General features: G+C 43.6%; 2 protein-coding genes across 7 annotated transcripts in view; one reads left to right on the top strand and one right to left on the bottom strand.

The window, feature by feature from the left end:
- The window catches only part of LOC125979912 (uncharacterized), a 182,661-nt gene that overhangs the window by 120,486 nt on the left and 37,118 nt on the right, over positions 1 to 25,057 (bottom strand). For 2 of the 5 annotated variants that reach the window (XM_068652821.1, XM_049738784.2), the window contains one exon: positions 2,363 to 2,513. In XM_068652821.1, the coding sequence (XP_068508922.1) occupies positions 2,363 to 2,408 (46 nt within the window). In that variant the 5' untranslated portion in view covers positions 2,409 to 2,513. Of the gene's footprint in view, positions 1 to 2,362; positions 2,514 to 9,146; positions 9,694 to 25,057 lie in introns of those variants that run through there. The other 3 variants (XM_049738782.2, XM_049738781.2, XM_049738783.2) reach the window with 2 other exon arrangements.
- On the top strand, positions 9,785 to 21,580 carry tbx3a (T-box transcription factor 3a). Of its 2 annotated transcripts, none has more exons than XM_049738777.2 (7): positions 9,785 to 10,194; positions 11,245 to 11,512; positions 12,598 to 12,744; positions 13,469 to 13,545; positions 13,886 to 14,043; positions 15,027 to 15,691; positions 19,685 to 21,580. In XM_049738777.2, the coding sequence occupies exons 1-7, from the start codon at positions 9,785 to 9,787 to the stop codon at positions 20,138 to 20,140; spliced, it is 2,181 nt and encodes a 726-aa protein (XP_049594734.1). In that variant the 3' UTR covers positions 20,141 to 21,580. The 2 variants fall into 2 exon arrangements, with proteins under 2 accessions (XP_049594734.1, XP_049594733.1); XM_049738776.2 differs by having other exon boundaries at positions 11,245 to 11,527.

Genomic DNA, 25,057 nt, shown 5'->3' with positions numbered 1-25,057 from the left:
AAGTGAAAGGGATTCAACTTTTTAAAGCTACATTTGGATTTTTTTAATTTTTATTTTTACATTTAATACAGAGCGCTGCTGCAGTCATGAAATTAACCAGATGGCACTATTCTATTTTATACACTTTATTTTATATTTAATACAGAGCAAGGATGTGCTTGTAAAGTTAGTGTATGGAATATTCTTATATTTAAATTTGATTTAATTTTGTAACGAATAGACGCACCATGATTTTCTGGGGCTGGTATTTCATAATTGATATAGAGTAGAGATTTGGATGACAAGGGGTCACTTTTTCGTGCTTGTGTAATTAATAACGGGGGCAGTGTCCCACCAGATGGCCCTATTTCTCCTTATTTAAAAGAGTGTTATATTTAATACAAAACATTAATTTGGCCGTGACATTCATTTGAGCAGGGCTGAAACCATGTGTTGGATTCACATCTAATATTTCATTTGAATACAAAGCACCTTGGAAATTATTTGAAGCATTTTTTCCTGGAATATTTTGGATTAAATATTGATGCAAAACTAATTCCGCCTAGCAATAAGTGGCCTAAAAAGACACATGTCTTGAAGATACATAATTTGGTTGGTTGTATTTATTAACCGGCCCTAAAATCAAGTGTGCAGTCAGCGTTGATAAACAAAGACAACATTAAAAGCTCCAAATGTGAGTTTAAGAAGGTTGAAGTGGAGAAAAAAAGCGGCTTGCCTCCTTAAAGACTGTCCCAACGCTCGTAAAAAGACAAGTGACATAACCGGGAAGTGTCTCCTGGAAGTGCGCGCGTGCACGTTGGCTTGGTGGTAAAGAGAGAAAGAGTGCGAGGGTGGGGAGCGGGTGCTTGTGCATCGGCCGCGCGCTAGTTTTTCTCTCTCTCTCTCGCTCTCTCTCTCTTTTTTTGCCCTAAGCGCCTCAGTTTGTGCGCCAGGCGCCGAGCAGAGTAATCTGTTTACAGTGTGTGCGTTGATGGTCATTTTTTATGATGTTGTTTAATCCACAGCGGAGGGAGGAGGAAGCAAAGAGTGAGGGTGGGGGAGGAGGGCGACGGGGTGGGGTGGTGATGGGGTGGAGGAGGGGGAGGGGGGGCGCTCTAAGCTGAGGCCCCAGACAAGCTGGCTCCACTGGGCCATCTCTGTAGCCTATAGGCTTCTTCTCTGGCAGCAGAGAGGCAGGTGTAAATCTCTTCCTGAGATCTTGCTCTCCATTTAGCCTTTTTTTGGGGTGACACCACTCACCTCCAGGTAAATACATTTATAAACGTGTATATGAATATCAGAGAATTTGTTTCTGCGCAATGGCACATCTGTCGCTGGGATTTAGCTTATGACAAAGAGAGGCGGGCGGGCGGGGCGTTATTTGCCTTTCACTCGTTAATGAGCCGAGCGGCTAGCGGTCATTTGACCAAACCAAGTCGATCCACGGGCAGATCACGCCACGCATAGGTCGTGCAACACCTCCGATCACGCAAAGGGTGTGACGCAAAAAAGTTGTTGCAAAGTAGGTCTGCGCCACCTCTTGATTAGGACGCGCTGCCAAAGGATGCTTGCAGACATGAGATAATGAGGTCCTGTGATAACGCGGGGCTCCTTTAAGGTTTTCCCATGAATGGAGACTGCCGCCAGTCCACACAGGCACACTGTGTATCGCCGGCTCGCTACTCACTTCTCATTTGGCGCGCACAAAAGCTGATCGGCGCCCAAATCGGAGCTAACAAACCCCACGTCGTATAATGTCCAGCCCCCCGACTAATTAACTGGAATCCCACCTTCTTCTTTTTAAATACAGTGAGCAATTAAAGCGCGATGTGGGCCAGAAGAGGTCTCCGGGGCCACGCTCGGTCGCCAGGAGGATTTGTGAAGGTCTGCAGCTTCTCTATATAGGCCATGGATCTTATTAGGTGGCTGACCCCGGGCCGGCAAAAGGTCCTTTCTCTAACTAAGATGTTTCCTAATCGGATTTTAATTGGTTGGTTAGGGCTTGTGTCCCGGTCTGTGTGGCGGCGGCAGGCTGCATGGTGGAGCCCGCATGAGCGCCGCCAGACATGACACTTTGGAGCTCACCATTTTGTGAAGGGTGAGGGGTAGGGGGGGGAGACTTCCAACGGTGCGAGGGGAGCTAACAACCTCAAGAGCGGTGGTTCTCACACTTTTTACACAAAGTAGCACAAAAGAAAAATCTGTACTTATCACTCCAAGTACAACCACAAAGCCAATGTTAAAATACAATGGTGTAGTAGGCCTAAGTGTTCACAATGAAACGAGACATTTTACGACCAAAAAAAGGGTCAAAATGTAATGTAGAACGTATATTTGAGATCGCTAACTCCATCAAATGAACTTTTTTTTTTTTTTTTCTTACCGGAGGAGTGCTGAGGAGCCTCAAAGGGAGCCATGAAGGCAAGCATGACCACAAATGACCATCAATTCATCACCCCACGCTTTGATGGGGAAAACTTAATGCAGCAGCTGCACGCGTTCAAGCCTCTTCCGTGCCCTGGCCGCCGACGCTCCTGAATCACATAACACACACACACACACACACAAAGTCAAGGAAAAGAAAGGCACCCAGGTTCAACTTACGTCCAAACACGCTCCCCTCCTCATTACCCCCCAAAAATGTCTTCATGCAAAACATCTGTGGGGAATTCAATAAATGAGGGCACGGCTCTTAACCGCATCCGACTTATTTTGATTTTCATGTGGCTTTCGTGTATTGTCTAGCTCAGTAAATACGGCCCGGCGTCGTATTTCAAATGTCACAAGTCTCCTGACGGGACATGCAATTTGAACATGAAAAAGCAGTAAAGCCAAACACAGCTAGTAAAACCAAAAGGGGTGGGGGGGACTGAAAGTGAGTCATATTTAACTCATAAGAGATCTAAAGGAAGGATATTTAAACGCATGTCGGGTGCGTATAGCCGAGTGCATCTGGGGATCTGGCATTAGCCCCCCCTCCCAAAATTTCTTTTTTAATAGACTATTAGAATGAGGGGCTCTAAAGGTTAACAGCGTGCTTTGTCAGTGCATAACCAAATGAACCTGTTGACGCACGGTGGCCGCAACTTGGTTCCCACCATGAGCATGCTTCTATTAAATGCCAGCGTCTACTTCAGTAAAATATGACCCGCAGCCACAAAAGGCCAACGCCAGGATTTAATTCGACCCGTTTGAGCATTTGTTACATTCGTAGGGGCCCAAGCGGGCCTTGCGTTAGCTAAAACATTAGCCAAAAATTCAAATCGCAATAAAAACATTATTATACAAAGCATTATTAATTCACAGGATGTTTATGTTTAAAATACTTCGAAAGGTCGTTAGCTAAAAGATATTAAGATATTAAGGCCTGAGGAGTGTGTGTTGGGGTGGCGAGTGGAGAGGGGGGGGGCTGTCGTTGGGGGCAGTCGTGGTGCATTCATGGCGACAGAGGCATGCGGGAGATTCAATTGACCGCACTCAACTTTGCCGCCGCTTGAGTTCGCCGCCGCCGCGAACACTTCAAAAATTGTTGTTCTCGCTACTGACAAAACCGTGAATTCACCCAGAAACTGGAGGTCAAGTTTCAACAGAAGCAGGAGGGGGGAAAAAAGGGAGGAGAAAAAAAAAAAGTAGCAAGAGGCACCTTATGGAAACATGCTAGTGGCATGGAAATAAGCTCTTTTGTCTTAAAAATAAATAAATAAATAGATAAATGCGTATTATTGTATTGCTGCTTTTGAGAGGCCATTTTTAAATATCAAATTTTTTTATGTTTTTTACAGTGACAATAAATGCATTCAAAATTCTAAATGAAGACTTTGCCTACTCCGCTAAGCAGCGAGTCACGTGGTACACATGACGATTGGCAACCAACACAGACAAAGTGTAACATACAAAGTTGACTGACCCTCCGGTCACCAGTCAGAATTGAGAACAGGACAAAAATCAACTTTCTGGCCACGTATGTATATGCGAGGCAGCACAATTCGAAATTGACCCGGACGACCCACGTTTGTCCGTGCCATCGGAAGAAATTAGCGGCGCTTTTTTTTTTCTTTTTGGCCTTTCAGACTGCATGGCACTTGCCTTTCCGCTTATGGTTTTCCATTTCAAAGCTCCTCTGTCTCCATGTAAAAACCAAAACACAGTAATCCAATCTGACCCCATTGCAAATTTTCCAGAAACTATTGGGGGGCAGCCGGCTTGACATGAGCCACGCACTTATCCCACTTAACCCCCCGAGAGAGCCGAGCCACCTCAACCTCTTAGCCCCAAAGACGGTGGAGGAATGCGGCGCTTTATACCTCGATCCTCTTAAAAGAGGATCGAGAGGATGGACCGACACAAACAAAGAGAAAAGCTGGCGACTTCAAGGAAGTGGCGAGCGACTGAAGTGGCCGCCGACGCCGGGGCTCGGCCAACGTCACGAGGGTGCCGCCTCCCCGGCCTCTAAATCTAAACCGCAATCCCCCCCCCCCCCCGGAACGCGTCGGCCGCGTATTTATACCGCGTTAACTTGACGACAAATAACCTCGGGATTTTTCTCTGCTCCTGATTTGCTATTGTTTGCTTTTTAGCACGCAAAACCGGTTGGAGTAAAAGCCTCATGTTAGGAAGATTGACAGGGGGGGGTGGGGGGGTGCTTATCTCCCGGTGGCACGTAAAGGCCTAAAGACTTTTGACACATGGTCCACATCTGAGGCATTTGCGATCACGCCGCCCGGAGCTGGTGGCCATTTATGGGGTCGTGCAGACAAATCCTTCACATTAGGCTCCGGAGGTAGTAACGCATGCCACCGGACTGGTTTGCCGCAAACAACGCGGCCGACCGTTCAGTCCCGGTGCTGCTATTGTGCTGCAACAGGTGATGATGAGCACAAGAGCCATTAAGGAAGCTCGCAATGGGGCTACGGGCCACACATGCACTCAAGAGTACCGAGGTTTCTACGCAAGAATGTTTTTAACGGCGAAAATGCTAACTTACAATATGTGGCTGAAATATTTTAAAAAATAATCGAATCGCGATATTTTTTTCCCCCGATTATAACAATCGTCAAAGTTCTACAATTCCCTAATATTATGACTTTATTCAGCTAATTCCGTCAATTATATTTTCCCCGTTATTCTACAGTGACCATATAAAAGCATATAAAAAGCTACCGTTTCTGATTAACATTTATTGTATGAAAAAAAAAAGTTGAAATAGTTGTAAACTGGAATGTGGTTAGCATTGACCCGCTCAATACGTTATTGAAGAGCCGATGCTTGCGACACTTCAGCAAAGTGTACCGACGACACCTCAAACATGACCGTTGCGACATTTTCAGTCGGAGCCTCAAAAAAGTTTTTTTTACTAGGTCATTGCCGTGCAAACAAACCCTTAGGCCACGACTTGCTTTTTCGCCTCGATTTCCCCTTTTCACTTTAGTCAGGTTGACATTGGAAACCTTGACGGATACGCTTTGCTGCCCAAAAAAAAAGTGATACGGCGGTACTTCACACAGTTTTGTTTAGTGTCCTCCCGAGGCGAGAACTTATAAGTGCGTGATCCTTTCCGCTACGCTTCTACTTTCCTTGTCCATTTTCAGCCTGCGCCGTGCCGTCAATAAGCACATCCCCTAATTAACTAAAATTGTTTTTCATCAATAGCTATAACCAGTCGACGCGGGGATCGACGGTCCGCTGAACACAAAAATAAAATGGCCGACGGGGACGAGGTATCGACAGGTAAGAGGTTTATCGTTCCTGCGGGCAATTGAGTAAAATGTGTTGATTCTGGAAAGTGCATTTTACAATCTCCGCCTTTTTGAAGTGGCGGATCAATTCCTTGCCGCGCCTCCGTCTTTTTTGGGGCGAATGACTTGCGTTTAGAAAGCCATTAGGCCGTCAATTGGACATGTCTCTTTCCGCTTTGTGTCACCGTGTCCACCGGGAAGTTTGGACTCAATTACAGTAGTTGAATAAGCTAATCTCGCACATAAGAGGAGGTAGGGGGGGGGGGGGCTCCGCTCGACCCCCACCCACCTCCCTTTTCAGTCGCATGGCGTTTAGGGCCGAGGCAATCTCCCTTGCATTCGGGAGCGGTGCCGCCAAGTCTGTCCTCGCTTATCATTAACAATCTGCAAATAAACAGGACAGCATACATTACATCACTTGCAGCTCCGTGATCAATTCCAGGAATGCCTTTGAAGCTTTGCTTAATGAACCTACACAGTATGGCAGTTGGGCTCCATATATAACCTATGACCTCAGCATTGAAAGAGTAGGGCGGAAAAAAATATATATAAAAGCCAGAAGTGAGTTTTGTGACAATGTTGCACACTTTTGTAAAGATTGGCTACAGAATGGAAGCGCTGACAAAGTTGGCCGCCATTAATCAGGAGCTTTTCTGTTTTTTTATGGCCTCTGTGACTCCCTGAGAGCCCTAACCCAGTAAAAGTTTATACAGCGTATTGACCGTCCTCTACTTGCTTAGCAAATGAAGCGGCGGCGTCCAGCTTGCCCGCGAGGAGACGGAGAGGCTACGGCCGTGTCAACAGCGCTTGCTATTTGATGACACCTTCCGCTAAATTGAAATGTGCTTCTAATGGAGGCGGGAGAGCGCTCTGTTTGGAGAAGACGACGACGAGCATGGGAAAAATACACGCTCGCGGGCTTTCCGGAAGGTTACTGTTTTTGTTGAGACATCTTTTAATATCGTTGAGAATACAGTTTTGATTTGTGTTCATGGATTAGGTATAATATGACCACGAAATACGTTTATTTATTTTTTTACGACTAAACACATATGCAGTGTGTATATTCTCTTTTATGGCCACAAATATGTCATATTTTTATTAGACAGGTTGAAATTAGGGTTGGCATTAAAATACTTGCGGCGTACTATTGCACATTGAAAATGTCTGTTACATCGAAGGTGTGAACAAAACACTCATTTGTGACTAATTTGTATAGCGTGCCCAATAAATTCATGCATTTTTTTACAGGTAGGTTTTAAAGTACACTATATTTATATCTCGTGTTTTGGACATTAAAAATACCTGTTGGTTAAGGATAGAGGGAAGATAAAAATACTAATTAGTAGACATGAAATCGGTGTAACGGATGCACAAAATGTGTTGAGTCATTGAACACTTTAATTTATATTAGCTGGTTTTGTTTAAGAATATATATGTATATAATGAAAATGTTGACTACAAAGGTGTGCACTAAATAAGCACACAAAGCGTCAATGTGCATCTAATGGATATTTTTTTATAATAAAAGTCCTGTTTTAATTGTCCCTCGTGATTACTATTAATTGCAAATGCATTTAGGAAACAGTAGATCTAACCTTTTTTTTTTTTTTTTAACCTTTGTGTGTGGGTATCAATAGTGTATATAAAGGTTTAGCCTGCGGACTTAGTGGATCTTGTGTCTCTCTTAGTCAGATTTGTCTGTGGCTTATCAACAGCTTTTGTTTTCTGCGGGAAATCAATAACAGGCAACACATAAGCCCAATATCATTGTGTGTAACCCTCAAGGGAACACACACTGTATGCATGAACACGCACACACACACACACACGCACGCAGGTGAACGAACGTCTGTTTTTGGTTTGGTTGCTTTTCAGCCAGCCAAATGTCTTCTTTTTTTCGTTTTGCAGTTTTACATTGAATGCAAACTGCATGAATATGTTACTTTGAAAATACACACGTGCGTTTTGAACGTCTCCATGCGACTTGTTCACGCAGCAACACGTGGCGCACGCAAGAAAGTCACAAATATTTACTGCAAACACAAAACTTTTTTTTTTTTTTTATAATTATGGCCGTGAATTAAACAGCACAAATAGAAATATGCGCACTATTGATTGAGATGAGGTAAGCACAGTGGAGCGTGAGGAATAATTGACAATTCACAGCGTTGGTCCGAGGTGACCGAGTGGTCACAGCTTTTGGAGTTTACTTGTGAAATTTGGGTTTACAATGGCATTTAAAGTGCGCACTGTCTGACATAATACCGCAATCACTCCGGCGTACACAAATCTATAAGCTCTATTCATATCCGCGCATGGCTTAAACCTTTCAAAGTATTAAATCTGCAGACGACTGTCAGTGTAGCAGAAAAGATGACGACAGACGCGCTTAATAACACCACATAAGCGGAACATTTGCATGCGGATAACACGCAACGACAATAAAAAAGGATTATTATAATACTCGCATCTCTGGCGGATGCGTTTAACTGCCACACTAGATGTGCGCAGCTTGAAATTGAATTGTTGCCTGCATGGTGCGCTTGTGCCGGGAAGTGTTCTATATTTGCCTGCACAATTGATTGGTTATGATTCACAATATCTGTTGCTGTTTTGATGCCAGAGATGATAAGACACGCACTGCTGAGCACCATCCTCCCATGAGCTGTCATGTCACATCGCTTTGCTTTATAACATTCAATTGTTGGTTTTAAAAATTAAAAATGTCACACTGGAAATATTTTTAAATGAATCAGAGATGGAGATGACATGCGTATGCAAAATTAAAAAAATATACACATAGCGCCTCTTCCCGCCTACCGGTCTTATTTGTCCGGCTCTTACCACCCGAGGATCAAACAGGAAATGATGTGTGTATTAAATCGCTGGACAAGCAATCGGACAACCGCGCAAATGCTCCTAAATTGTGCAAAAATACACCGATGGAGTCACCGTAGGATCGGCCGTGTTTGCCTGTCAAAATTCTCAAAAGCCCTCCCGAGCGGCTACGCGCGAACAACCAAGCCGGGCGAGAGCGTCGCTGCACCGGCTTGGCTCGCCGCGCTCGTCCCGCTACGCCTCACGGAGCTGCTTGTTGACATATTCACACCACACGGAGCGACTGATTGACTGACTGTGACAGAAGCTTGGGATGGCGCTTCACATGCAAAGCCTTTTTTCTTTTTTTAAACTCCTTTTCTTTTTTTTTTCCTCCTTTCTCCTTTTTGCCGTTTTCCAAACACCTTTTTATAAGACTCGAGCCTGATCCCCTCCACCCGGACCTGTTAAAACCACGCCCCCTTGGTGCCTCACAATTGGTCCGAAAGCGTCAAAGAGCCAATCAAAGGGAGTCGCTGCAACACATCCATCCTGCGTGGAGCCCCGTGGGCCACAGAAGGCGCTAGGAAAATCACGGAGCTGGGACCTTACCACACTCTCTTTCTCTCTCTCTCCCTCCACTCTCCTCCTCTTCTTCTTCTTCTTCCTCTCTCTCTTCTGTCGAGCTCGGTGGACGACTTGTTTCTCCGCACACGTCCTTCCCAGAAATGCGCGTGAAGGCGAGGGGACGCCCGGCGTGTGTGTGCGTGCGTGCGTAAAGAGACGCGAGGGAGAGCGGAGCCAGTCGAGGCAGGACTCGGGAAGCTGCGAGGAGGGGGACAATTCCACAAAAAAAAAAAAAAAAGAAAAACACAGCAACGCCGACAAAACCAGCCAGGGGGAACGCGCTTTTTGTTTCTCCTCTTCTTTTTTTTCGTGTATCTCCTTGAAACCGGGAATGGCAACGCAGTGAAGAGGAAGAATGCACCGCCGTAAACTCGAGTGACGCACCCGAGTCGGTTCGTGCGTGTCTTTTCTTCATGGGGAACATCTTCGCCTTTTGATTTTTGAATCCCCCAACTCCCTCCCCTGAAAAAAAGAGCAGTGGACGCTCGGCGGATGCTTCAAGTTTGAAGGAGGGCTTCTTCTTCTTGAACATTTCCCACCCCTCCTTCTCCTCTCTCGTTTTGATTTCGCATCGCGTCCAAAACACTCCAAGCCGACGTCCGCACTGCTTGCAAAGCACTTGGATGAACTTCCTGATGAGAGATCCAGTCGTCCAGGGCTCGAGTATGGCATATCATCCGTTTATACCTCACCGGGGTCCGGAATTTGCCATGAGCGCCATGCTGGGCCACCAGCCGCCCTTCTTTCCGGCTCTGGCGCTGCCCCCCAGCGGCTCGCTGTCGCTGCCGGGCGCCCTGGGCAAGCCGATCATGGATCAGCTGATGGGGGGAGCGGCCGACTCCGGGCTACACTTCTCCTCGCTGGGCCACCAGGCCGCCGCGGCAGCCGCTGCCGCCGCGCACCTTCGGCCGCTCAAGAGCCTAGAGCCCGAGGAGGAGGTGGACGACGACCCCAAGGTGCACCTGGAAGCCAAGGAGCTTTGGGAGCTCTTCCACAAGAGGGGCACCGAGATGGTGATCACCAAATCTGGAAGGTGAAGCTCGCTCCGCTGCTACTTTGAAATGTAGACTTTAAAAATTGAGAAGCTAGACTCGGGTTTGGGGAAAACTGCATGGAGTTTCTCGCTTTGAAACCAGCTGAGTAGTAGGTCTGGGTTAACTCTAAAAACAGTTGGGTCAAAAAAGACCACAACTTGGGTCAATTTGACCCCAATCTTTTCACAAACCATCCGCAAAATTAGTTGGTCAGCATGTACATTAAACAAAAATTTTGGACAACAGTAACATCTCAATTGTGGGTCAAAGAGGCAACTATATGGATTCATTTGACCCAATTAATTTTTTCACACAAACCAAACACAAAAATGTAAATGTAAAAAAAATATAACACACACAATTATGTATTTATAAAAAAAAAAGAGACAGTTTAACCAAATTTGTGTATTTTAGTACAAAACAATTTTCTGATAGTGGAGGTTTTGTATTTTTGGGGTTGTTTTGTGCAAAAAAAAATAGTTGAGTGAAAATTTAGTGCCTCTTTACCCATTTACTATTTTACCCAACAGTTTAGTAAAATTAAAAATATTTTAAAAAACAAAATTCGATTGTAAGAGACTAACACCTTTCTGCACAACATGCACTTACATTATTCAATTAATACAAATAAGCGATCTTAATGTACTGTAGCATTAAAAAGGGAAGGGGGTTGTCCTGCAGTAATTAAGTCCCCTGTAAAGCTTTGTGTACACACATTTACACGCATGCGCACACACACACACACACACACACACACACACACACACACACACACGCACACACACACACACGCACACACAGATTTTCTCCTCGTAATCCCATCATTCATTTCGCTAAAACTTTACACTAACAGATCGCACTTTCAATTGTGTGTGTGTGTGTCTGTGTGCGTGTGTGTGTGTGTTTTTAATAATGACTGCTGACTTGACGCTTGTGTACGTGCAAAGCGTATATTTACATGTGGTCTGCAGCCTCTTTTTTTGTGTGTTGTAATCCAAACGTATTATTTGGTACTAAATCCTCGCCTGAAAATGTGCTGTGGCGTCAAGGCGGATGTTCCCCCCCTTCAAAGTGAGGTGCACGGGCCTGGACAAGAAGGCCAAGTACATTCTCCTGATGGATATCGTGGCAGCCGACGACTGCAGGTACAAGTTCCACAACTCGCGCTGGATGGTGGCTGGCAAGGCCGACCCCGAGATGCCGAAGAGGATGTACATCCACCCGGACAGCCCCGCCACCGGGGAGCAATGGATGTCCAAGGTGGTCAACTTCCACAAGCTCAAGCTCACCAACAACATCTCTGACAAGCATGGATTTGTAAGTTCCACTAATGTATGTCCATTTTACTATTTTCTTACCTTTATTTATTTATTTATTTTGCACAATCACGCGGTTGATAAGATATTTGAGATACAATTTGGAATACTGCATGAACAAATTTGGTGTTGGATGTGTTTTGGACCACAATATTAGACACAGCAGCAAAAAAAAAAAAAATAATAATCTAATGAATCAGTTCACGTGTTTTCCTACTAATTTAATTGATTAAGCGCCTTGGAGCACACACCAGTCATTTTATTAAGCAAACCGGCACAATCTAATGAGAATTAGTTCACGTGGCTTTGAATATAATAACTACTTGGAAAAAGTAGAAGCTCACACCCACACTGTAAACTACAAAACTCAATTTGATTTTATTTTTTTATTTTTTTTGAGGGGGGGGGACAATAATTGATGTTGGGAAAAACTTTTTAAAAAATACATTACTGACATTTATGGAAATCATTTTAGTTAACACAACAAAGCAAGCAAGTTATTCGTTCCCATAACAATTTGCTGAGTTGTTTTTAGCAAAAAGTTGGAAGACGATACGATTAAGGGACAATAAGTTCTGGTAACTCTTACTTGTTGTGAAATTGCAGGAAAGCCCATTTTCACAACAGCAAAACATTTTTTTTTTAAATTGAATTGCTCAACTTGAGATTTAATCAGTTTGTTGTCTTGAAATTTTTAGTCCACTAACTTATTTTTTTACACTTGCACTATAGCCACTAAATTATCAGTAAACTATTTTTGTAGCACGTTCTCCCGCTCAAAACACACAATCATAAACACACGTTTAATAAGTGCTATGGGAATCTAAAAATCTGACATGTATTAATTTAACAAGATTATTTTACATTTCCAGTCATTACTGCTGTTCCTAATATTGTGGTTACATCATTTTAAAAACACAATGTACGCATTACTTTTTTAAAGGAACGTTTCACCCCGAGCGCTTGCTACTATGCGATATACATTTTTAATGCAACGGGGTATTTTTTCCCCCCCTACAGGATGACGGATTAATAACGAGAGCGGTGTGTATACATAATTCGGGCTGTCTATTGTGTGTTTGACAGACCATTCTGAACTCCATGCATAAATATCAGCCTCGCTTTCACATCGTGAGGGCCAACGACATCCTCAAGCTGCCCTACAGCACCTTTAGGACGTACGTGTTCCCCGAGACCGACTTCATCGCGGTGACTGCGTATCAGAACGACAAGGTAAATAAAAAAGAAGAATTTAATAAATAAATCGCCAAATAAATAAATAAATAAATTCAGCGCCCCGCCCCGCGCCCTCCTTCGCTTGTTGCATGCCCCATCCATTCGTTTTGTTGTCATAAAAAATGAAAGACCTGCTGTGGGGAAGAATGTTGCACATGCAGGTTAGCATGCTTTTTTAAAAATTTAAATCACGTGGAAGGGATTTAGTAGTGGCACATACACACATTCAGACACACACATGGTCGCGCGCTCTCGTTTTCGCTCTTGCTCTCTCTGCATGCGCAACACAAAAAAAAAAAGGGGTTGGGGGAGGTTGAGAAATGGAAGGAAGAAAAGAAGAAGGGCAACGCTCTGCGCATGAATGGAGAAATAGAAAAGGCTTTTCGTGTCACACTATACGCTGTGTGCTCGCGTTAGTGTACGTGTGTGTTCCCCCCTGCGGTGATATGTGAAATCAAAGACACATATTCATTTATAGGCGATATTAAAACAAAATCATAACTGCAGTCTTTTATGAGGGGGAAAATAGTCACACTTCAATGGCAACAAGTCTTCGCATTGGAGCAGTTTGGCGTGTAAATATTGTAATTTACACACACGAGGGGAAACTCGCCTTTGTGCTTGCCTGTTTTATTCTACAACTATGCTTCCTTTTAAATAGCGTAAAAAGCGCTCGCCTTTTTATTAATTTATTTTATATATGTATATGTATTTTTTGCAGATAACTCAGCTTAAAATCGATCACAACCCTTTCGCCAAAGGCTTCCGTGACACTGGCAACGGCCGACGGGAAAAGAGGTAAGTCAGAGCTGCTGCTGCAACGACAACAACAACAAAATAATAATCCCGTTAGCTGGATTAAAACGCGTCAAAGCGTCAAAATTGACCCTCGGGTTGGTGGGGGTGGGGGGGTTGCTCTCTATAAGCATGGCAGCCTAGTCCACGCTGTAAAAAGTTGCTGCGAGATTGGAGCACGGTTAATTAATTACCTCGCTTTTATGACCAGAACACTCACACGCGGGGATTTACTGCGCGTATATGAGGGGAAATGGAAGTGTGGCGTTTGTCGCCATGGTAACGCCATTTTTTTTTTTTTAATTTTGCGGAAATATGAAGGTAAATTGTGTTTTTTGTGCAGAAAACAATTGGCCCTGCAGTCTATCCGCTCGTACGAGGAGCAGCAAAAGAAAGAGAACGGAGCTTCGGACGACTCCTCCGGGGAGCAAGCGCCCTTCAAGTGTTTCGGTCAAGCCTCCTCACCTGCCGTGTCTACCGTGGGACCCCCACACCTGAAAGGTATTCAACCGCGCGTGGGTTCATTTCAAGGGGGCGAGATTGTGTTGTCCGATTGTAAATTGGGTCGTCCAATAGCGCCAATGCATTCAAATTTAACAAATAATATATTGGGATTTTTTTCCAACGGTCAAAAAAACACTTAAGAATTGTAGGTTGGATGATGACGTCATCATCTTGTACCCCTGATTCTGACAGCTAGGAGGTCACGCTATTAGGTACACTTGCACCGTCAGATATAATACAAGAACAACTGATTGGCCATAAAGGTATCTATAGATAAATACTAATTAAAAGCAGATTTATTTCGCTCACGGGACATAGCATTAGGTACCCCTCTAATCAGCTTCATCGCACTTCTGCTGGTTAATTTTCTGCTATATATTATAAAAGTATTCATATAACGTCATTCTTGTGCTTGCAGTTTGAACCGTGCTGTCATGTTGAGAAGTGTTTCTATCATTTTGAACGATGCTGCCAAAATATGAGAAGCATGGAATGAATAACACTTAAAAAGTAACATGCACAGACAAAAATGTTTGTGCAATAATGCCGGTCAATATTTTTTATGACTATGGTAAAACTTATTGGCACGTAACAGAGCCGACTCGCGCATCCATGCATGGGCCCATCATTTCTGCGAATAAAATTGATTGATCATGCAATGTTGATTTTACTTTTACAATGAGCATTATGGATTAAAAATGGAATTTACACGACAAGAGCTGAGCAGGGTTGATTTACACAAGAGGTTCATTCACACAGCACAAAATCTAGGAATCCTAAAAGTAACAAAAAAACGGATGAGGTGACAGAAATAGTTTTAAAAATAGACATTAAAAAGTTGACTAGTAGTTTTACACCAACCCAATGCAACACATATTCAGCAGGTGCATAGTTTGTTTACGTCCTGGGCCAGCTAATTATAGTGGAGCTTCAATTTAGCGACCTGTTGATGTACTGAAATCTTTTTGGGGGGGGTGCAGACTTTTGTGACAGCGACGAGGACAGCGACGACGAGAGCAAAGACGGCCACGTCAAAGACGGTCCAGACTCTAACAAGATTTCCACTACGACGGAGGACGCCAAAGAGCACGACACTAGCCCGGCTAAGGGCCACCTGTTCGGGGGAGGCGGCGTCCTCGGCGGCGACCCCCCCGGCCGAACCCGCGACGTGGGCAGCCCGAGGACCGATCGAGGCCGGGCGGACTCTCGACAGAGCCCCATCACCGTCATCTCCAGCACCACTCGCTCCGGGGAGGACGTGAAGAGCCCGAGCCTGGACCCGGCCAAGGAGGACGATTGCCGGCCGCCGGGCAAGGACGCCTTTGCGCCGTTGAATGTGCAGACGGAGGGCCCGCACATGGGCCCTCACAGCCACATGCCCAACTTCGGATTTGCCGGCGGCCTGACGGGACAGCAGTTTTTCAACCACTTGGGGAGCGCGCACCCCTTCCTCCTGCACCCGAGTCAGTTCAACATGGGCGGCGCCTTCTCAAACATGGCCGCGGGGATGGGCCCCTTACTGGCCGCCGTGTCCACGGGAGGCGTGAGCACCATGGACACCAGCAGCATGGCCTCCTCCCCTCAGAGCCTGGCGGGGGCTTCGGGCCTGCCCTTCCATCTGCAGCAACACGTCCTGGCCTCGCAGGTAACCCGAAAATCACAATAAAAATTCTCTTCTGTCTGAGGGCACAGCATGTGAGCACATGCTTTTACTTATGTTTTTAGATAAACATAAATGTTCTAAGTAGGGTGCATCAAGTATGGCCCACACACTACTAAGATGCAGTTTAGAAAAAATAAATAAATACAGCTAGCTATTGTATACCTATAAGCACAGTGACAAACAAGAGCTGACAAGTGATCCAATACAGTCTCATATTAATATATAGCTACTAGCTAAAATATGCTATTGTCTAAATCTTCCCTACCAATGACAATCCTCAGCTGCTCATTGAACAAAACAAGTTCTATGGTGCCTGTGTAGAACTGCAAGACTGTGTTGCCCCTGTGGCGAAACAAGGTGAGCAAAAGCTTAAAAAACAGGTAACGTGTCGGTTCGCCACTTTATCGTCCGACACGTCGTCAAGGCGTCTCGCTTGAGTACAGACGTGAGGAATTTTAATACGCATTAGAAATTCTTGAACTTAGGCAAAGCTGTTTACGTGCAGTTGCAGTGCCGCAGGGAGGGTTCGCCCGCTCGCTTACGGGACGTCGTTTTGCAACGCGTGCACACCTCTGGGTGTGTTAACACGCGGCGATAAAAATGTGCGAGTCTGCAGAAGGCGGCACACACGCTTGTTTTGATCCACGCATGCAGTGGAGTGCGGCGCAGGTTGCCATGGCCCGGGGGCAAGACCGTTACCGCGCCCCTGATAACCCTTGGACGCTCAGCACTCCTGCAGTCGATTCCACTCGTCCGACTTTGAGGCCCTTTGGCTTCTGAAAAGACCGACGCAATCGACGCCGAGTGTTTTGAATCTCTACGTTCGATAAAACGCTCGCGATTTACATCCGAGGCCGAGCGTATCGACAGCGTCGCTTACTCTTGGCTGCCGGAGAGCTTTTGATGGCGATGAAGAAAACGTCGGCAACTAGTTGCGCAATTGAAGGATTACGCGCTTCGGAAACAATAAAAAGCAAACACGCAATTTACGGATTACGAGAGTGGGATTATACATTTGCAAACCGCAATTTCCACGAATGGGCCGCTCAGTATGGAAAGCCGCTCGGGTCGCGGGAAGGGGACGCGCTATGGAAGTGAAAAATATGGAAAGTGGCACAGGCGAGATTTTCTCTAGTGCAACTCTCCATCGTCCTTTATTCTTGTATTATTTGCCACGTGCAATGCTGATGAACCGTTCTGAAGCAAGTTAGCAATTTAAAGGGCGTGTGTGAAACTCTCCAAAAACAAAAGGCATCGAGCAATCAGATGCAGAAGGCGCGACTTATGAAATGTCAATTATTTGTCGCACACAAAATGAAACTTCATTAGGAATCAGGTGCGTTTCTGCGATGGACTGATAAAAAAAAATGTCAGTTTCGCTGTTTTAAATCGAAACAAATTCAAAGGAATTTTTTTTGTCAAATGATATATGAATTCACACAAGTCGTGGCTTCTATCACCGATTACTTGTTTTTCCTCGGGTGTGGTGGTTTCATGTTTATTAAATTAGAGGCACAATATGGGGGCAGTAATGGTCTATTTTTTTTTTAGGAATGACTGTCAAGTCAAAATGAATTTTCTAACAAAATATGGTGTGGCCAAAAAATCTTTACAATCCCAATCACTGCAGATGTGTACTCAGACAAAACACGCAACCAAAACAATGGTTCTCACACACGTCTCCAAAATGCTGTTGAGCAAGGAGGAAACTGTGAAATGATATTGACACGTTGCCAAAGACAGTATGAAGGCTGCTTTAATGTGTTAACTGAAACAACTTAATAGATTTGCAGAGGGTGGGGCACGCAATGTCACAGCCAAGGAAAACACCTACGAAACAGGTGTGAGATCCAGGATTCGTGTTGTCGACTTTTGTCAACACCCTGAGACCAAATGGTATTGTCTGGCGATCAAAGAACTGGGCCGAAGATAGAAACCGACCATATAAAGGCAGACGCGATTCAGATTGGACAGTTGGTGAAAGCTGAGTGACGTGAAGTATTTTTCTTTCACTTTTGTCACCGGTGCATTTTAAGGAACTTCTTTTGTTTTGTCTAGTTACTGAGCACTCTTTTGTTTTGGCATTTGTGACCTTGGCTGCGTTACATTGTGTCATTTGACTACAAAAAAATTACAGTTAATAAATCTCCAGAAGCCTTTGTGTTCCAAACAGTGTGCACCATTTAACCTCACTCTGTTGAAGAGCTTCTACATCCACATTTCTCAAGCAGTTCTCACCATTCTAATTTCAACCAACTCCAAAGATTTAGGCTGTGTATTATTTTTCTCATTCCAAAAATAGAGTCTTCCCACAACTCCACATTTCACCCCTTGAAAAAAAAAAAAAACATTGATTCCCAATGGGACATTCTACAAACAGATTCTCATCGTTCCCATTCAGATTTCTCACTGTTCTCCACATTCAATTCACCCTGGGAACAATTTTCAACACGCCAAAATTCCCACATACCAACAATTCCACCTTTTTTTTTTTTTCTCACTAACATGGTGCACATTTTTGCCAATATCTTTTGCCACATCTTTCCATAGAAATAATATTTTCTAGAATGGCAAAGAAAGCTATTTACCCAATTTCCACAGAACCTTGTGCCGTTGTTGGCAAAATGATATCTCAGATTTTTATTCAATTTCCAGGATATATGTGCCTTTATTGCAGCTCCCGAAAAAACTTGATCTCTTTTCATCCAATTTCCTTAACAGTTTGTGGAAAGATATGGTGTGACCCAAAGCAACAAATGAATTTAATTTTTGGTGTGCATGTTGAATTTGAAAAGAAGATTAGGACTTCCTGAGATCTCCCTTTACGTTGAAATGGATGCGCCACTTGTATTGATAAACTAGAGGCATGTGGTGTATCATTTGGTGCTGATTTTCCTTAGCGGAAGTGTTCAGTATCTCTACTCAGAGGCCTAGACATGACATGGTTAGGTTTTAAATTGCAGCCACGAAACACTAATTTGTGGCCACAAAATGTTCGTTTGTGGCCCCGAATTACTCATTTGGAGGTTTAATGTCATTCGTGTGAACAAGTTGAACATCTGAGAAAGCAAATGTTGCTAGAGATTTAAATCAGATATGCCCTTCTGCTTAAGCAACTGAAAAATTAAATTAATATTAGTTTGTAGTCAGTAGGCATACTAGGCCTAACTTGTGACCACAAATTGTTGCGTATCTAATGACTCAAATGTTTAATACAGCTGAACTGAACTTTGGCAGTGACTCTTTCATGTCCCATAAAAAAAATAAAAAATGAGCCCGCGTTTCACTCGAGGCATACGATGCTTCACTGATCGAGTGACTATTTACGTCGAGGACACATACATTCAATAGACTTTCCGCCAGCACTATGGCAAACTCACTAGAGAGTGCAGTCAATCTCCAACTGTGATGGGAGCGCCACTAGAAAATATGGACGTGGGCACCCTCTTGTGGTGAATAATATAATGATTGAATTAAACGTTGAAACTTCAAGTTTGCAGCGCGCTTCAACTTTTAGTATATTTGTCAAGTTCGGTAGGTTGTTTAAAAGTATTTTTTCGACAACTGCGAGATTAATTTAACTAAATGTTAATACCGTTTAACTGCGCGCTGTTGAAAAAAAGTTGGGTGAAGTAAAAAATTCAAGGCAACTGTTAATCTTGATAAAACTTTTAGTTGGGCAATTCAACTGAATATTTTATATTTTGCTGTTGTTAAAATTGTTTTTTTTTTTTTTTTACATAAGATTGAAGATAAATCATTTCTACTTGAAAGTTGTCCCAACTTGTTTTCGCGGAAAAAAATATAAGTTGCGGGGGTTTTTTTTACAGGTTAATAAATTGACTGTATTAAAAATAGATTCTAGCTTCATTCTAATATGTACTCAATTGTTAAATACAAATAAACTGTAATTAAAATGTAGTTTAAAAATTACTATTTTGAAAAAAGTTTTTTCTCTTTTTCTCTGGGTTTCAGGGTCTGGCCATGTCCCCCTTCGGAAGTCTGTTCCCCTACCCATACACGTACATGGCGGCGGCCGCGGCCGCCTCCTCCGCAGCCGCCGCCTCGTCCTCGTCGTCCCCGTCGGTTCACCGGCACGCCTTCCTGAACGCGGTGCGCCCCCGACTCAGGTACAACCCCTACTCGCTCCCCATGACGGTACCGGACAGCACGCTGCTCAGCACGGCAGCGGCTGCCGCCGCCTCTGCCTCAGCTCTGGCGCCGCTGGGGGCCGAGCTGAAGGGGGACGTGCTGGTCCCGGCCAGCCCGGCCTCGGCCCAGCTCGACTCGTCCACGTCGGAGGTGACAAGTCGCTCGGTTTCGCCCAAAATTGGTGCCGACAAAGAAGGCGCCAACGAGCTGCAGAGCATCCAGCGCCTCGTCAGCGGGCTGGACTCAAACCAGGACAGGTCGAGAAGCGGGTCGCCCTGAGGGGAGGGGAGCGGGGCAACCCCCGCCCCCTCTCTAACCCCCCCGCCCCCCGCTTTTCACCCACACACTTGTTATTTCTTGTCATTTTTCAAGGCGTCCCAAATACCTTGAAAGACAACAACAGGAGGACTTTGTTCATAGCAGGTTTTTTTTTTTTTCAAGAGAGACATATTTTAGTTTCTGAAATGCACTTTGGTTTAATACACATCTGATATGTATTGTTTTTTCCTTTTTAAATTAAAAAAGCAACACTTAACCTGTCTTTTTTTTTAATACCGTACAAGTATTGAAACTGAAAAGTGGTCAGATGAGAGACTTAACGAATTGAAGTTGCTGCTGTCTCCGAACTGCATCATACACGACGAAATGTTATGTTTTTATGATTATTATTATTATTATTTCTCTTACTATTACTTCTTCCCAATATGCACTCTGAATTTACACATTTGATTTCCACTACCGTCGAACATGACCTACCTTTAAGCGACTGCTGTATTTTCTTGTACTATTTCAATTTTAATGACCCACCCTCAGAAAATGCATGCCCCCCCCCCCTCCCCCCCTCCGTCTATCGTGAATGTTCTTTAAATTAGTGGGGGAAACATTTGTTTTAAAAATATATATCTCTTTAATTGGATTACTGTTCTTTTTAATTTGTTGTTTTTAAATCCCAAAACTGCTTTGGGTAGCAAAGAGGTCCAAGCGTTAATGTTCAACGGGCAAAAGGAAGCTGACAATTCAAAGTAAATATAAAACAACAACAACAACATGAAAGGTAGTATTGAGTCTACATGTACATATGAGTATATAAAATATTTATGTATAATTATTTCATATTGTTGCGTGTAAATAAAAAGTAGTTTGTCCTAGGGATCTGTTGTTAATTTATTGTGGATATATCTATGTAATGATAGTTTTGTGGCTATTATCTTTTTGTTGCCATCTCCATTTATTATCCCTCCTTCTTGTCCAAATCTTCAAATATGGATTTTATTCCTCCCTTAATATCCACTCAGCTAGTTACTCACACTCATGTGCCATTGTATTTTTCACTTGATGTCCGCGCGTGTGCGTGTGTGTGCGTATGTGTGTGCGTGCTATTCAACGAATGAGAAAGGCGACAACCAACGCACCGCACTAATGGCTTGAAACACCTCCTTTTTTTTTTTTAAATGTTTAAAAAAAAAATCTTTTTTTTTAGGAACGCAAAACAAGTGTTAAAGTTTGACAAAAGTGGATTTATTCTGTTATGGAAATTTGTAAACCTGGTCGTTAAAAGTGCCGTATAATCTTAAAGAAAATGAAGGTTTTGTTCTCTTCTTTTTTTTTTTTGTTTGTGTTTCTTATACGTTGGGTTATGTTGTAGCCTCTCGGATTTTTTGTCTAGTTTACAACATCGACATCGTGTTCTTGAAAGTTTCAATAAAACATTGAAATGTTGATTTTTTTTTTATAGCCGTGTCATTTTACACCACGCACTTGATCACTTGATTTACCTGACTGCACATTTGACACAGAAACTTAATTCAATTAATTTCAATTGACAGAATTTGATTGTGTTACAAACGCATTTTTCATCGTATATTGTTACAATAACGTTTGTAATTGCTTCGGCAGAGACTTCTTTTGGGGGGCGGCGTAGATATGTCTGTCATATTTGTCAAATCTGAGCAGTTAAAACTAAATCGTCATATAGACTATATTTAAATTTTATCACGCGTGGAATTTGAGGAGGCGGCGGTTCTTACAAAAACGGTCAATGTAAGCAAACAAGCCTTATAAAAAAAAAATTATATGAGCACTTTCGAGTGTGACTTTGAAAGAGGAAGGAAAAACTGTCCTCTCCTTTTAATGGCTCCAGCTCAGAGTCAAGAGTTTATCAGGTGTCTATCTTTATTTGTATGCAGTCTGGTTAATGTGCAGCGAGGCTGGCGCTAGGGGACGGACGCAAACACGTCGCGCTCTGTCTCGAGTGAGGCCCGCCCGACCGACCGACCGCCTGGACTTGACTCGGGTTAGGGTTATTGCTCACCTGGCGCCCCTCTTGCGCGCCTATCTGCACTTTATTGCAAGCCAGGCGGCGAAGCGTCTGCAGTCCGCTCGGCGCCCTCTAGCGGAAGTTACCTGAAAGAGGCGTCTAATTGGACCGGGCGATGACGAGGGTTTTTACAGCCCTGTAGTCTTAGAAACGGTTAACTATTTATACTAAAGGTATGCTAAAGACAAGAAAAAATTCAATCTGTATAAACTCCAAACTATACGAAGTATGTCAGAGAAATTTCAGGACTGGTGTCACACCAAAAAAAATAAAAAATTCAGGCCCCTTGAGCTTGGGAGAGAGGGGGTTGGAGTGTTTTAGTTTTTTTTGTTTTGCTCCAGCAATGTTCTTCTCGGGTGGGAACTGTCAGATGCCCAGGGCATTGTGAGCAGGCGCCATCATGGCCAACACCTCGTATTTTGGAAAATATTTCGTGATTTCTTTGTTCTCGGAAAAAATGCATCTTTATTCCTGTTACAACACACCTCTTGTTATTAAAATAATCATGCAAGGACGTCAGATTTATGTGATATGTCACAATCATCTAATATAGCTTCTTATTGGCCCGAAGCTAAGGTCGGAAGGAATAATTTGCTTATCGTGCTTGATTTTTTAGCCGCCGGTCCCTATTTATGTTTTTCTTTTTTAACGTTTTATCGCTAATTACGTTTAAGGGTTTTAAGGATCCCCGAGGGTTTCCAAACCTGATTGTACAGCAACCTACACAATTGTGGTTTGCAGTGTTGCATCATCCTGAGAGCAAAATTGTCTGGCCTCAAAACTGAAAGTTTAAATGACTTTACCAAATTATTGGGCGCAGTTAAATGATGCAAGATAGTTCTGACTGCACCGCCGCAAATTCCATCCTGAGAGCTGACTCAGGTAAGCAAAATTGTCTGACCTCAAAATTGAAAGTTTAAATGCCAAATTATTAGGCACAGTTAAATGATGCAAGACACTTCCGACTGCACCACCCCAAATTCTAACTATGATCACTTCTGTAGTCTAAGCAATTTGATCTAATGCAGTGGCTTTATAATTACGGAACCTAAAAAGAAACAGCCAATGTTGGTGACATTTCTCAACTACGATTCAATTAATAACAGCAAGTAAAGCGATTTTATACACTTCTCTGTCATTTTGGACAAAACGTGTGTTTGCAATGAAGAGGGCTAAACCCAACCCGGCTGGTTCAACAGGTTGTGGCCTCTTTTGGTTCAAACAAGTGACAGATCACTTGCGCCATCTGGTGGATTTGATCATTTTTTATAAGTTCAGTATCTAACAGAAAATGTAATATCGTGCAGTATCGGTACGTACGTATATCATACCGCATTGTACACTTATGGTACTTAGGATTTAGCATGTAGAATAGCGATAGCTAGCGGGTGCCACCATTTTTCATCAGAGCAACTGGAGGGTAACCAGAAGTATGCCCAAAAAAGATACGGACAAAGTATGTTCACTATCCCTGCGAATACTGCAGTACAATAGAAGAAAAGTATACAGCATGCAACAATACAGAGTAATCTCGCAGCAGTAAGAGCAGCCGTGGATTAGCTCTTTGCCTTTTTAATGTGTAATGTTGGGATTTGCCGTGGATAAACACCATGCCGCCGCGGAGCACTGCATGTGATCACACTATCCCGTCTGATGAGAACACGGCGAGAGAGTGTTTGAAACATTTGTGAAGGTTTAAAGTGCACAGATGGCAAACACTATAGACGTGCACAAAGGCAGATGGTCAACAGTGGACTGGAGGTGGCTGGACGTAAAGTCCATGAGTGGTGGCGCCTTTTAATCTGCGGCTGGCAGAACACGTACGGCTTACCGGCCCTGAGCCTATGCATTGTTACATGACAAAGATTATTGTTATTATTATTATTGTTATCTTACATGAGTGCAGTGTGGCTGATATAATCTCAATACTAGTCATTATGAAAAGAGTGCAAGTGATACTGATGGCAGATTTATTTAAAAAGAAAAAAAAAAGCTTGCATTTTAGCGGATGTTGTATTTAATGTGCATTAAAGCTCAATCTCCACTTGCCTACAATAAATATAGCCAAGTCACACGGTTCAGTTGACCTTAGCACGGTTGGACTGATGAAATTATCCGTGAATAAAAACACAGATTGTAATCTACTGTATTTTCCTTTTCCCTGCTATGGTGGAGGCATCTGAGACTATCCACTGGAATAGCGTGGCAAGGCTTGGCATGGTAGGGCATTAAAGAGAGAGCGGGAGAAAGGGAAGAAAAAATGAGTTTTGAAGCTGTATTAAAGTCGGGCGGTAATGGTTTGTTCTTTTATGGAGCGGCAGCACACTCTAGCGTCCAGAAACCGCTACTACAGCACAAGAACGCCAAAGTGTGCAGTTTTTTTTTAAACTAACTTGTGTTTAATGCAATGTTGAATCATATTACATTTAGAAGTACAAAAATAGTGTGACCTTTACTTTAATTTGGTCGTCTGCCAAGCTCATAACTAAATTGACTAGAATATCAAAACGATTTTATTGATTAACATTGATTGAAATGCCACTAAAAATTCCGGTCCTTCAATGAACACAATTATCGGGAGGGGAAACAAATACGTAACTGCAAAGGATCTTCAGATACACCAGGAAGTGACACCGATACCAACTTGACTGTGTCAAAGCGCAATGAAAACATCGGTTCAGCCCGCAGGACTGTTTGAAGAGAACAAGCCCGGGAGCAGTAAAAGCAACTTTGGTGTTTTCAGATGTCTGAACTGATGGCTAGGATGAGGTTACACGGTTGTCTCCACGGGTGTTGCTGTCAAACGTGACGACTTCTTCTCAACGATGGTACGGCGCCCCGCAGGGCCGAGCTGTGTCTGGACCCGTACGCGGAGCCCA

Source organism: Syngnathus scovelli, chromosome 13 (genome assembly GCF_024217435.2).
Source record: "Syngnathus scovelli strain Florida chromosome 13, RoL_Ssco_1.2, whole genome shotgun sequence".
In the NCBI taxonomy this organism is placed as follows: Eukaryota; Metazoa; Chordata; class Actinopteri; order Syngnathiformes; family Syngnathidae; genus Syngnathus; species Syngnathus scovelli.
Note: the sequence above shows the minus strand (reverse complement) of the source record. Positions and strands in the feature narration are given on the sequence as shown.